The sequence below is a fragment of the Anoplolepis gracilipes genome, chromosome 1, assembly GCF_047496725.1.
Source record: "Anoplolepis gracilipes chromosome 1, ASM4749672v1, whole genome shotgun sequence".
Taxonomy (NCBI): Eukaryota; Metazoa; Arthropoda; class Insecta; order Hymenoptera; family Formicidae; genus Anoplolepis; species Anoplolepis gracilipes.
In genome coordinates this window covers 11,999,895-12,014,343 of record NC_132970.1, presented here as the reverse complement: position 1 = coordinate 12,014,343, position 14,449 = coordinate 11,999,895, and the positions used below count along the sequence as shown (strand labels likewise).

The 14,449-nt window shown below is 26.2% G+C and overlaps 1 protein-coding gene and 1 long non-coding RNA gene across 2 annotated transcripts; one reads left to right on the top strand and one right to left on the bottom strand.

Moving 5' to 3' along the window:
• Positions 1-700: 700 nt before the first annotated feature.
• On the bottom strand, positions 701-1,583 carry LOC140670997 (uncharacterized). Its single transcript, XR_012047658.1, has 3 exons — positions 1,455-1,583; positions 1,199-1,327; positions 701-807 (listed from the first exon to the last, which is right to left on the bottom strand). It is a non-coding gene; the product is annotated as an uncharacterized lncRNA (long non-coding RNA).
• Positions 1,584-3,961: 2,378 nt separating this feature from the next.
• On the top strand, positions 3,962-9,921 carry LOC140670972 (probable cytochrome P450 6a14). The gene is made up of 7 exons (XM_072901929.1): positions 3,962-4,256; positions 4,590-4,756; positions 6,433-6,687; positions 6,798-6,969; positions 7,590-7,808; positions 8,645-8,899; positions 9,749-9,921. Exons 1-7 carry the CDS (start codon positions 3,962-3,964, stop codon positions 9,919-9,921), a joined length of 1,536 nt encoding a protein of 511 aa, XP_072758030.1.
• The last annotated feature ends 4,528 nt before the right edge of the window (positions 9,922-14,449 follow it).

The following is a 14,449-nucleotide window of genomic DNA, read 5'->3' as shown; positions in this document are numbered from 1 at the left end:
TATTAATTATTTATTAAAATTAAAAACTATATGTAAAAAATTACCTGTACATAATTGAATAGACCTTCATCAGATAGAGAGTTATATCTTCCTCTGACAAAGTTATAAGAAGAATAACGATCACCTATCATAAAACTCTCTGCGTTATTCAAATTTTCTGAAAATATTATATATTATTGAAAAAATTAAAAAAATATATGTCTACGTATATATTTGTAAATGCATATACGTACATGCATTATAAGGTGTCCGAATAATGGAGTTTTAGTCGATTTTTATATATAACATAAACTGTATATTAATATAAATTTTTTTAGTAATAATTAGCAACTTAAACAGTTTTTTTTATCTATTCAGTAAAAAGTATTACCCATTATAATAGTCAAAATGCCCTCACTTTACTTTTTAAAAAAAACCTATTAGGACTTATTTGTATACTGAAAAAAGTAAGTTCTATCACCTTAGCGCCTTTCCCCTTCCTACCTCTTTCTTAGGTGGCTAAAAAAACTCATTTTTCCGTTTAATTTTTTTCTCGGAAACCTCTCGTTCAAAAATCTGGAAAAAATTTGAGTATATTGAAAAGTTTTGCAAGATCATCTTCAAGGTAAAAAATATTCTAAAATATTATTTTTTTATATTATTATAACTTTAAAACGAAAAAACATACATTGAATTTTTTTAATACGTATTCTATTTTTTTCTAAATATTCCAACCAATTTTTTTAAGTTTCTGCAGGTGAGCCATCTTCAAAAATGCGAAAAACTGTTATTTTGCCTTCTATCTCGCAGACGAAGATGTCCAAAAATCTGAAAAAATTTGAGTATATAGGAGCCGTATATCAAAATATATCCAAATTTTTTCAAATTTTTTCAAGATCGTCTTCAAGGTCATAAAAATTTCAAAATATTTTATATCATTATATTTTCAAAGCTAGGAGAGTTGCGACCTCAGATCTATTTTTAACCGTGTATTTTGATTAATTTCAAATTCTCCAATAATTTTTATATTGGTTTGATACTTTCAGATTTTGTTTGATACCTCTTAGATATCTTTAGATTCATTTAATGACCATTTGTCATAATATAAAAAAATTAAAATAAAAGTACACTTAATAATATATTATTATAAAAATACACTTTGGATAACTTGCGTTTAATTTAACATGTCTACGTTGAAAGACTATTAATAGGTATTTACCAACATTAACATCTACTCTTCTGATTCTACGCTGCACGTATAATCCATTTACTGTTTCTTATAATCCCTTTATGTACTATTTATAGATGGCCAATACTTAATCAGAATATACCACCTTCAATCTCGTTTCTTGTCAATTAATAACATGAAAAATAAAGAAAAATGTGCTGATTAAATGTGTGATAATGATAATCGATTTTATTAATATTTAATAAAGATAGAGATGAGATAAAGATTCAGATATAACAACACAAACATGTCTCAATAGTAATAAAGAAAACTCTTTCAACTCTCGCGCTGCAATCATGAAAGATTTTGTCTCAATTTTCTTTTTAGTTTTATGGGTATAGACACAATCGAAACATCCAACAAAGCATCCATAGCATCTTCAGTTTGCTCGATAATCGATGATGATCTTTAAATCATTATAAAATAAAATTATAATTTCAAATAGAATTTTGTACATATATGCTGTATATGTATAACTTGAATACTTGAACAGAGAAAGAGAGAAAAAGAAAGCACGTCTATGATATATTCTGACCAAAAAATTTTAGAAAAAAATAGAGAAATTACAATGTTATAAAGAAATTAAAAATTAGTTGTTAAAATTTGTGTAATGTTCAATTACAATGTATAATTTTTGTTTACAAAAATTCACAATTGCTTATAAAATTATACAAACAATCATACTTACTTCTGTATGTACCAAGTCCTAGTAGGAATCTGTATACCGTTTTTCAAGTTAAACAATACTGCCAAGGTTATTTTATCAAAAGCTTTTATTTTCAGACTTAATGTAAAAATACAAATAATACAAGTAATAGCAGCTAGCAGTGATAAAATATCAGGAGATTTATGCGTCGTGTGTTGTAGCAAGTAATCTATGGCAAATATTCTAGATAACCAAGCGTGATTTAATATCATATTGAACAAATTAATGCATATATTATATATTTGTTTTACGTACAATTAACGATCAAAAGATTCCAGATCTTGAATTAATTGTTTAAACACAGATGAAATATCCGAATAAGTGAAAATCAGCTTTTTACATCTAGTTAAGATGTAAAATAAAAAAACCTAATCTTCATATATATATAAAATCTTAAATTTTATAAATTGAGTTATTTAAATTTTATTGATTTATTATATATTTTTAATCATTGAAAAAATATTTATCAAAAGATGTCATGAAATAACGTTACAATATATTATAATAGTATGTTCCATAACGTCTATAAATTGTCAATGTGCCGTTAATTGTAAATAACAAATCGACAAAAATATAAATTGCTGTTAAATCTTTTGTATGCGAGTAGTAAATCAATGTTAACATATTGTCATCAATTGGTCGTTTTTAAAATTAGAACTTATATGAGTTTAATAGCACAATGTTATCGCATCTTTCTGTATCTAATTTTTCAAAAATAAGCTAGTGCAAAAATTATTGGCATCGTAACAACAACTTTACAGACAATTCTCTATGTAGGTTGTGTCAATGGAAGACATTAAACTAAAAAATTATATTTAAAAGATAAGATATAAGTTGTTTTTATCAACAATTTTTCGTATAATCACATAGGCTTTTTTTATTATTAAAAACTTCGTGTATTATACAAATAACAAACAAACAAAAAGGTAGAATAGCACACATGGCTTTATATTTATCGAAGTTACAAATCATTTTGTGTGTAATCCTCCTCCTCGTAAACTTGAGTACGGGATAAGCATTCATTACCGTATGCTTTTTAAAGCATTTGATGCGTTTGAGTAAAACTTTTATCCAGTTTAACACAAAAGTCAATCGCAGCTCTTTATTTGAAATTCATTTTCCGACCGTTCGACAAAACCACTGTGACTCTTGGTATTATAACTTGGTTTCTAATTGATCAAATGGCAAATAAGATAAAGCAGATGGCATTACTTGTTTCTTCTATTTTCGAAAAGTTCAGTTTCTTTTTGGACAGAGGGTATATGTTTAAGTACATCGAAATTATTAATATTTATTTTAAATAGAGGTCAATGTATTATATCAGTTCAAAGACGAAAAGTTTATTTAAATTTATTTAATTATTATTTATAATAAATATATTTACTTGAATAAATACATATATAAATATTAAAGTGACTGATTATATGCTATTTATTCACACACACACACAATGCTGCAGTTATCAATGTAAATAAAAAATATCATTGATAAATAAAAAAAGTAAGAGAAAACATCTTATTTAACTAAAAAAAAGTAACTTCATTATGAGACCTTGATCCAAAAACCAGACTTGCGTATTGGTGTTATGCAAGAGTAGGTATATAATGTTGCGTTTCTCTGCATATAGCTTACAGTTATGCGCGCATCTTTCGAATCTTGAAATATTAACCAGAGAAACGGACAAACAACATTTTTATAATTTTAAACGCATTTAAAAAAAATAAGTATAATCAAAGTATGTCAATGTACCACTATTCTTATTATAAGTTAGAAAGCATATTTAACATATTTGTCCATTTACTTTTATATGAAACGTATACAAGATTGATAAGTTATTCGATATTCAACATAATACGTACATAGTTCTATAATAAAATATGTGAGACATTGTGTTCAGTTATAAAATAAAATTTAATTTAATTCCTTTTAACTTTATTAAATAGTTACTTGTAAAATTAATTAAATAATTTATTTGCATTTCAGTACCTTTATACATTTCAGATACTTTAATGGTAAATATTTTATAGTATTAATCCGTTACTGTAAAAATGGTTCTATTATTGCTGCTGATATTATCGTGTATCTTACTATTGTGTTATTATTGGAGACTTTATACCTATTGGTTAAGAAGAAATGTGCCTGGTTCTAAATTTTCATTTTTCAAAAATATCCAAAATTTATCGATGCTAAAGATTACAGTTGCTGAAAGCCTTCAAATGATATACACAAAGTACGAAGGTTATCCGTTTGTCGGTATGTACGAGCTCGCAACACCGGTCCTTCTGTTGAGAGATCCGAAACTAATTAAGTGCGTCCTCGTAAAAGACTTTGTCTACTTTCAAAGTAAGTCACTCTCTTCTTCTTTAATCACAAAATCTCGTCTTTTAACTGTTTTAGCTTTTGAACTCTTTTCTATTCTACAGATATTTTTATCCAAGCTGTTTTGCTAGCTATAGACCTTTGTTATTGCAATAATTAGTTTCCTGAAATTTTTAGTGCATCCGTTTTTATCATTTATTTTTTCTTCTGTTTCTATAATTACGATAATATACAAGTAGCCTTAATTTTTTAAGCAATAAATAATAAAATTTTAATACAATTTTCATAGCGGTAATATATTCTAATAAACATAATTACATTTAATGATTGTAATTATTTATTCATAATTCTATTTAGATCGTGGCATAATGATAAACGAACACGCTGATCCGCTTAGCGCACATTTAGTAAATTTGAGTGGACAACGATGGCGAAAATTACGCACGAAGCTCACCCCACTTTTTGCACCCAACAAAATTCGACACGTATTTGAATTAATAACAGAAGTGTCAGAAAAGTTGAAGGTATCTCATATGTCATTTTCGATACATTTTTTTATGAGCATAATATTTTTAGTAAAATGTTTTTATTTTACACAAGTATCAAAGTTTGATAAAAAAATATAGAATTTTTAATTAATAATAAAAATAAATAATAAGTGTAAAGTAATTTATGAATATAAGTTAGAAATAATTTATGAAGATAACGATTATGCATATAACACGTCCTATTACATTTGTACATTATTTATATTCAAAACTTAATCTTTTAAAAAGAAATATGTTGCGTGAGAAATCCAAACTGTAATTTGGCAGTCATATTATATTATATTGAGAATATATAATAACAATTTAAATATTTAAGAGAGAGGAAACAAGAAAAGGAGAGAAAAAAAAAGAATTTTATATTTAATCTGTAAATCTATATTATTTTTTAAAGTAAATTCCAAAACAAAACTGTGCTTTGCCAAAGAGTATAGCAATAGTAAATTAAGTTAAGGAAAAAAAATAATTTGCTTCTCTAGTAGATGACATCAATATGTACAACACAGACAAGAGAAAACAATATTAGACTATATTAAGTGAATCCAAAATGACCAACAGAACATGAATTATAGATTTTGAAAATATCTTTTTTGGCTACAAAGATTGATAAATCCTTCTCCACAATTAAAGTACTTATAAAAACAACACGAGGGGGCTAATAATTTAATATAAAAATGATAAAAAATTAAAAGATGACAGTTACGTCGTAATAATATTTATTTAATATAAAAAATTCTACGGTATGTTCGTGCTTGAGATGTAGCGTCCGCGTTTGGAATAACATAACAGAATATTAGTAAACTTTTTGAAATGACTTTGCAAACCCAGTAAAAAAGATTTTCAAAATCTGTAAAAAATTACTCTCGTGCATCTGTGAGTGTGCGAGATTGAAACACAAACTCACGTCAGACGTCATTTCTAAAAGTCCACAAATATTCCTTCATGCAATTCCTAGCAGAAACCTGTCTTATTTTGTGTGATAAATTGCAAAACTTTTATATTTATAACTTTTATAAGCAAATATATTGTCATGTTAGGTTAAATTTTGGTCGATAATATAGAACAGCTTTTGAATCCCCTTAAGAAACAGCATTCACCTCTTTAATCAAGATTCTTTTTCTTCTTCTCTTTTTCAAATGACATTAATTTAACGGTAAAAATCCCGAATAGGGGACCCAGCTGCAATGACAAATTATGTCTTATTTATGAAACTTTTTAATAAACAATGAGCGACGACTAAAACCTTTTGCATATTACTCATAATATTGGTCATAACCTTGATAACATATCTCATTGGAGCTGCGTTCCCTATTCGGGATTTTTACCAATTTAACTATAGAGATCGAACACTTACTTTAATTGTAAAATTTCACATAAATATAAATTAATTCCAAGTAATATTAAATAAAAATTGTAATTTGTAATTATAAACTAATTTAAATATTTTATCCGCGACATAAAATTTATTAAATACAAAGCTTTGAAACTCATTAAATGTAACAAAATAAAATCCATCCCAAAAAATTCTCAAAGTGCATTGCTCTTACAACAAAATAGTTTTGAATACTAATAATAAAACAACATTTTCACGTATTATTTGTCGAGTTACAGATCTTGCACTAAACTAATAGTAAACTAATAGTAACTATCTTTAGCAATTTGTAGACCAATATGCAGATAACGAAGAGCCCATCGAATTTCGAAATCTTTCTATGAAATTTACCAGCGAGATCATTGCAACTTGTTTCTTCGGACTCAAAATTAACTCGATACAAAATGGTGATTCCGAATTTCTAAAAATGTGTAAAAAGGCGTTGGATCCATCGTTAAAGATATCAATGAAAAGATATATACGCCATTACATGCCCAAAATATTCAAATGGTTATCGATCTGCATAATACCTAGAGATGTAATGTATCAATTTATTAATATTATTACAAGTAAATATAGCAAGAAAAACAAATCTGTTTATTTAATTTAAATTTTAATTTATATTTGTTGCATTTTTCTCTTATAAAGGTTAGTGCCTACTTTACGAGGATAATGAAAGAAATAATTACATATAGACAAGTGAATAACGCAACACGAAATGATATTATGCAAGCTTTGATAAACTTAAAAACTAAGGAAACAGAAATAAAAAATGCGTTAGCACAGTCGCAAAATGTGATATCCGAATCTAGTGATATAGGTAAGAAAAAGGGATCTCATTATTTGTTGAAGCAATTTCATTCTGTAGCTTTATACACACACATAAACACACACACACACACACACACACACACACACACATATATATATATATATATATATATATTCGTATATATATATTTAATAATTAAATATATAATTATATACAATTATATATAATTATAAATATTAATATATAATTATAAATTTTATGTTTATACCTAATTAAATATTTATTTATATTATTTATAATTATGTTATAACTTACGCGTTTTCTGATATATATATAATTAATCGATGACAATCTACTTATGTACAACACAACAATTTTACTTATGTAAAACATAATCACAGAAGAAAGCTAAGTTTTTAAAAATTTGAATATAATTTAATTTAATTTTTAGTATATATAATAATATATAATAATATATAATATGCATATATGCATTATATATATATATATATATATATATATATATATATATATATATATATATAATGCATATATGTAAAAAATAATTCATTTTTATATTTTTAAAATTAATTTATCACTTTAAATTATTAATTTACAATATAATTATTAATGTATTGAATAAAAAATTGTTTTGACACATGTTCCAGTCATCGATGACAGATTTATTACAGCCCAGGCTTTTGTATTCTCACTCACTGGCATCGATCCTTCATCGATCACTATAGGTTTTAGTATGTATGAGTTGGCTGCTAATCCTAAGATTCAAGAAAAGTTGTATAACGAAATACAAATCACCTACAAGAAACACGGCTGTATGTCTTATGATTTTATATCCGAAATGAAGTATCTCGATTGCATCGTTTGCGGTAAGTTTTCGTCCAAATAAAAATGCCGATGATTGAATAACATAATGTACTTAAATAGCAAATAATGTGCATAGCATAATGTTTACAAAATTCAGTTACTTCAGTAACAGCTAGTAAGATTACTGGTTGCCTATTTTATTAATTATTATTAGTGGTTGGCCATTAATTTAACACAACACTTCTTAGGTCAATGACAATAAGATATTATAAAAATTAAATTTGGAAGATAAAATAATGTTGTTTATTAACAATTTTTTTACTTTTGTTTTAAATTTTTACATTGTTCTTCATTAATATTTTGAGCTTTGTGTATTATACACTCAAAAAAATGATCTTGCAACTTCAACAAAAATTTTTTAGGTGTAAAAGATTAACTGAAACAGATAAATTATTAAAATACTGTGATACTGCATTTTGCACTTAAAATCAATTTAAATGATAAAGACAGAATTTATACTTGTACTATTAGTGTAATTTAGACAGAAAATTTTTCTATAATGCCTATCTTTAAGGCCTATTAATAAGGACAATTTGTGATTAATATTTGGTAATGGAATCTAAATTTTCTAGAGAAATTGCTAGAATATTGCTGCTATAAATTCTATACGTGACAAATAATATTTTAACAGATATAAAAAGTAGCTATAAATTTTAATTGAGACATCTAGAAATCTATCTACATTAGCAAAATATTTTTTTGAATGTATAAAACTTAAACAAAAAAAGTAAAATAACACACGATTTTATATTTAGTACGATTTCAATCATTATATAACTGCGTATAAATTAATGTGTACAGAAATAATGACAATTTTAAAAATATACCACACTTTTAGAAACACTTAGGAAGTATCCGCCCGTTGGTGCGATGCAAAGAACCTGCCAAAAATCGTATAAAATTCCCGATTCGGATGTTGTTTTAGAAAAAGGCACAAAAATTCTCATGCCTATTTATGCAATCCATCATGATCCGCTTTATTATAAAAATCCAAATACATTTGACCCAGATCGATTTCTTGATGAGAATAAAAAAATGTCTCACGATAAAGAGGCATACTTACCTTTCGGCGATGGACCACGAATCTGTATTGGTAATATATCATTAAGTAACCATTTAATAATTGAGCAATATTTATATAAAATAAGTTGTAACATATATTATCTTTCTATATATATATTAAAAAGTCCTTCAGCCATGGTCAAAAATATTAGCATCCTTAAATTTTCCGTATTTCTTAGTATAAATACGAAACAATTTTAAAAAAACTATCAATAGCACGTTAAAACTGAAACTTCAAGCTTTTTTAATTTTTCGTTTGCGCGATAATTTTTTGCCAAGAAAAAAAACTATTGATAGCAACTTTAAGGCGTCATCGGTATATTAAAAAATTGTTGTATTTTGTTTTATATTTTAAAATAGAAGTCATTGTTTTGTTTCTTAAAATTATGTATTTTTGATACTCTACAGCTCGGTAAAAAAATTTCTCTCATAAATTTAAGTCAACTTCCTAAACTACAACCTTTTGCTTACCAAATGTTTTTTTTTTTTTTAACTTTTCTATTTTCATTTTTTTTTTAGCCGAGTTACATAACTTTGAAATTAAACCTGTATTTTTCAGAAATGTCGATATTTCCTGAAAAATCATTGTAGACGAAAAATTAAAAAAGCACTTTAGAGCTTGAAGTATTAATTTTAATGTGTTAGCAATAGTTTTTTAAAATTTTTTAATCTGTTTAGTATTTATACATTAAGAAATATGAAAAATTTAAAGGTACCTAATATTTTTGACCATGGCTGTATTTTTCAAAACATTATAATACTACTAAAAAATATTTAATATAATATATACTTACTTTACATTATTATATATATTATTAAGACTTATTAATATTATATATACTTTTTGTATAACTTTTTATTCTTGTATTATTATAAACAGGAATGAAGTTTGGTTACATCCAAACAAAAGTATGTCTTGTTACTCTCATAGCAAATTATAAAGTGGAGCTAAGTGAGAAGACTGATATTCCCTTACAGTTTGAGCCGACTGGATTGGCATTGTTTAGTAAGTCTGGAATATGGTTAAGGATTCGTCGTCGTTTACAAGACTAGAAAACAACTTTATGATGAAAATATTAATTAATAAGGATATAAAAGGAAAAAGAAATAAAAAGAAAAATAGTATATTGTTCGTTCAGACTCGGAGAAAGAATGGGCCAAAAAAAGAGTGTAAAATAACCGTTTCAAAGTTAGACGTCTTACAAGGAATAACTCAAAGGAAGGGTTCAGAAAGCAAAAAAAAATACTGATTCTTTCACTATTATTTTGTTTCTTTCGAACATTCGTTCCGTAGTTCTTCTTTGGTAAGAGTTTAATCTTTTTTACATAGTTTTATTACATCAAATCGATTTTTCTATTCTCTTCGCTCTCTAATTCAATGACAATTTGTCTTGCTCATTTCCTTAATACTATTCACTTTTTTACATATGACATTTATACTTTTAATTTTATTTAATTTTAATTATATAAAAAAATAATGTAATCACCAGTCAGAATTTAGAATTTATCGTTAGGGTTACTCCTACGTTATTCTAACGACCTTCATACCTAATGTAATATGTGCGAGACAAACGCACATGGATTTACTTGGCTTTTAATAACTAATTTCTTATTTAATATGTTATAAAATATATTATGTATATGAATTAATAAATACTACGTATTTTACTTGCGAATAAAATTTAGATTTTATGTTTTATTATTTTCTTATTAATCTTCTCTTATTCCTATTAGTCTAAAGATTACATTTGACTGTCAAATTCGTTAGAATAACATAGGAGTAACCCTAACGATAAATTCTAAATTCTGACTGGTGATTACATTATTTTTTATATAATTAAAATTAAATGAAATTAAAAGTATAAATGTCATATATAAAAAAATGAATAGTATCGAGGAAATGAGCAAGACAAATTGTCACTGAATTAGAGAGCGAGGGGAATAGAAAAATCGATTTGAAAGGTTAATTAATACATTAGATTATCGAATTAATTATGGCTAAAAAATTTACTTAATTTTGATGAGGAAAGAATAGGAAAAATGTTCAATTGTTTTACTATTTGGGCTGACTTTCTTAACATATTAATAATACGGCAAGATAAGATGTCCTGGTCTTTGACTGGTTCGCGAGAGCACATAAACAAAATAAAGTTCTATATTAATACTGAATTTAACACTCTACATATTGAGAGCAGATACATCAACAACTGAGTGGAAAGAATTGAGAGTTATGGTACTGATGAAAATAATGATTGTGACCATTGTTCATTGGTCTCACAAGATTTTCTTTTTATAAATTTTTGAAGATGTGCTCAAAATTTTAGAGGAAAACTCGTATCTCGAAAAATTTTAATGTTTTTCTAGTGTCTTTATTTGACAGGATCTTTTTCTCGCTTTGTTTTTATATTTAGTGATTGTCGATTGGTGATATAAGTTATAGATTCCTCAATTTGTAAAATAATTTTTAAAAATTATCTTTTCGGAGAGAAAATTTTTTTCTTATTATTATTCGTGTTGATGCAGCTGTTTGTCAACTATATTTCTTTATTCTTCCGGCAACAGAATAGCAATATTATATTTATTATTATATTGATATTCGTTCCTTTAGTTTTTGTTTGCAGAAAAAATCGGTGCTGTTCGTCAAATACACATGTGTTATTATGAACAAAGCTTATATTATAAAGTTTAATATATGTATATATTATTCTTATAAAGTAATTTACAAAACTCTAATAAAGTAATTTGTAAAAAATTATTTGCCAAAAGTTTTTTGGACGCTACTATTTCTTTATATTACAGTAAACACATGTTTATATTAGAATGATATTCTAGTGAATACTAAATAAATATTACCTAAACGAAAATTTGTTCTCAGCCGTCCCTTTGATCTTGATATGTTGTCAAGATCATGACCCTAAGTAACATCTAATAGATTTTAACCGTCGTTCATTGTTTATTAAAAAATTATTAACAAAAAAAGTTTATCAAACAGAACATGATTTTTCGATCCAATATATTATGCATTCAATAAAAACATCATAATATATTTATTTATTTACGTATAATAAATCGAATGCGTGGGCGGGAGAAGGGCTACTCCTCTTTTCCTGCACCGCTACCCCCCAAAAAAACTAATCTAATCTCATTTTCGAGAGAATAAATTTGTATTTTTCTTCATCTCTAAAAAATTTGGATGGATTAACTTTCTTGAGGTGGGGATGCAAGCTGAAAGGCAAAGCTTTTTCCCCGCGCAAGCGTTTGATTTTCTATAAAAAGTTATGAAAAAGTCATTATTTATTTATTATATGTAAAAACTTTAATATTGTATTATTAATTATCTCTCTATTTTATCATAAAGCATATTATCTGCTATAATAAAAAGTTTATGAAAAAGATTTTGCATTTTTAATTAAAACAGAAAATTTCTCCTCTCCTGCCCACGTGTTTACTTAAAAACACAATACAACTGATATAAACTTCATGCTCGGATGAATTCAAATGATCACATGTAAATACTTGTTTCTTTAATTGTTAATAATAACTTTTATAATAATAACACTTACGGTACACAGGGGTGATTTTGATCTTATTTTTTTTCTTTTTAATGATGTACATTAAAAAAAAATGAGTTTAAACTATCTAGCAGAAATATACTTAAGTGACGTGCCTACAAGAGTCTGAAGATCCGATTGTTATTAGTCTGCCGTTAGTTACCGAGTAAAACGTGTGTTTTGTAGTCGGTATATACCCGATGTGTACTACATGGAGAAAATTTTATATTAAGAGGAGAATCTCTTTTTTTTGGTTAAAAAAATGACTTTTTTGGGAATTTTTTTTAGCAAAACTATGCGGTGTTTTAATTTCATCTTTTGCGTATGTTTTCATAATATATTTATTTATTTAAAAATATCGCCTGCTATTCCTATTTCCTCCTCAACTATGATGCCGCGTGGAGTGCCTCAATCGCTGGTTGACACGATATCAACCCTTAATATCATATGAAACAAAAAAATTAAACGGTGTTTTTTTCTGTATACATGTAGTTATCGCTTGACCTACAAGTAAGCAAAAAAAAATTTTTTTACGATGTCGATTTGGGAATCGATTATTTTTACGGAATCTTGTAGTTTAAGGTCTTGAAAATACTTCTGTAAAGTTTTAATTTGAAATTATTAAAATTGTAAAAGTTATAAACAGTAAACCGACTCGGCGCGCAGGTATATTTTGAAGCGCACAGAATCTCTGTCTGTTCTCCAAATTGTTAAGACTAAAACTTTGATGTTAGCCCAGATGTCTTTCTGTCTATAACTATATTTGATTGAGTCCTTATTTGACTGCCTAGGTTGAAACATTAAAAAAGTGTATACCATTATTGAAGACTGTCGAAAATGCGAAGAAAGGATCAAAGAAAACGGAGTCACACTCCCTGATCTGCCAACTAGGGAGGAAAGTACCGAATATTTTCGATCCAAAGATTAAATAATGTCGAGAAAAAATGTTAACAAGACAACATCGCTTCAGTCATATCTGCATAATCCATAATTTTTATGCGACATTAATAACATTTTATTTAAGTTTGCGCTAAAGATGGCCAAAAAATTGGTCGAAACGTTCGCATTTAATTTCTAAATAGAAATTTACGCTTTTAAGTCACGAAATAGAATATCTTGCATCGAAATTAATTGTTTAGAACTTACGAATGTTCAGCTTTGATTTATAGTAAACGAATAAATGCTCACTAACGACAGAGCTTGGCTCTTATTTGCCTGCTTTACCTCAATTTGTTAATTCCCACAGAGCCTCTTATATAGCTAGTTTTATAACTATGTTGCTTGAATGTTTGTAAACATTCTATTTTGTAAACATTTTATTCTTTACATAAAAATATTCTATTGTATGTATGTATATATTGCACGTAGCAACTACTGAACTAAATCGAAGATCATAGAATCGAAAGATTCTGGAAGTAAAGTTTACAAAAAAGAACCTAAATATATATATATAAATATATATATACCTTTAAAAAAGATCTAAAGATAAGATCTAAACACTTTTTTAAAGAAATACATTTTTGTACTAAAACATGTGTATAATAGATTTTATAACAGTTTTTTCCTAAACATGAATATTGTGATTCAAAGTTATTTTAAGATAAACATATTTAATATAGTTGAATTTGTTTTTTAATAAGTTACATCACTGCGTTTATATATTTATATATATATATATATTTATATAAATTAGGCATGTACAGAAAAAATGATAAAGGGCTTTTTTGCTCAGTTTGATTTGCTCTATCTGTATAGGATAAATATTTTATGAATTACAAGACACCCAGTACATATATTTACACTACCCAAAAAAAATTAAAAAGTCACTTTCTTCCATATAAAAAAGGTCAATTTTCAAATAGTTGCAACTTCCTTAAAAATAATCGGAATAAGATCAGTAAAAGAGCATTTTAAAGCTTCAAGTTTCTAGTTTTAGAATCTTTAAGTGAATTTCAATTCTTCCTCTTTGTTACAAAATTACATTATGAGAAAGCAACATCCGTCGATTGAACAAATTTTCCAAAAGTTTG

Excerpts from the sequence above, each read along its gene's own strand:
- LOC140670972 (XM_072901929.1), top strand. The coding sequence starts at position 3,962 with ATGGTTCTATTATTGCTGCTGATATTATCGTGTATCTTACTATTGTGT. Across the intron at positions 4,757-6,432 it reads AAGTGTCAGAAAAGTTGAAG|CAATTTGTAGACCAATATGC; the intron begins GTATCTCATATG and ends AACTATCTTTAG. Across the intron at positions 6,970-7,589 it reads ATCCGAATCTAGTGATATAG|TCATCGATGACAGATTTATT; the intron begins GTAAGAAAAAGG and ends CACATGTTCCAG.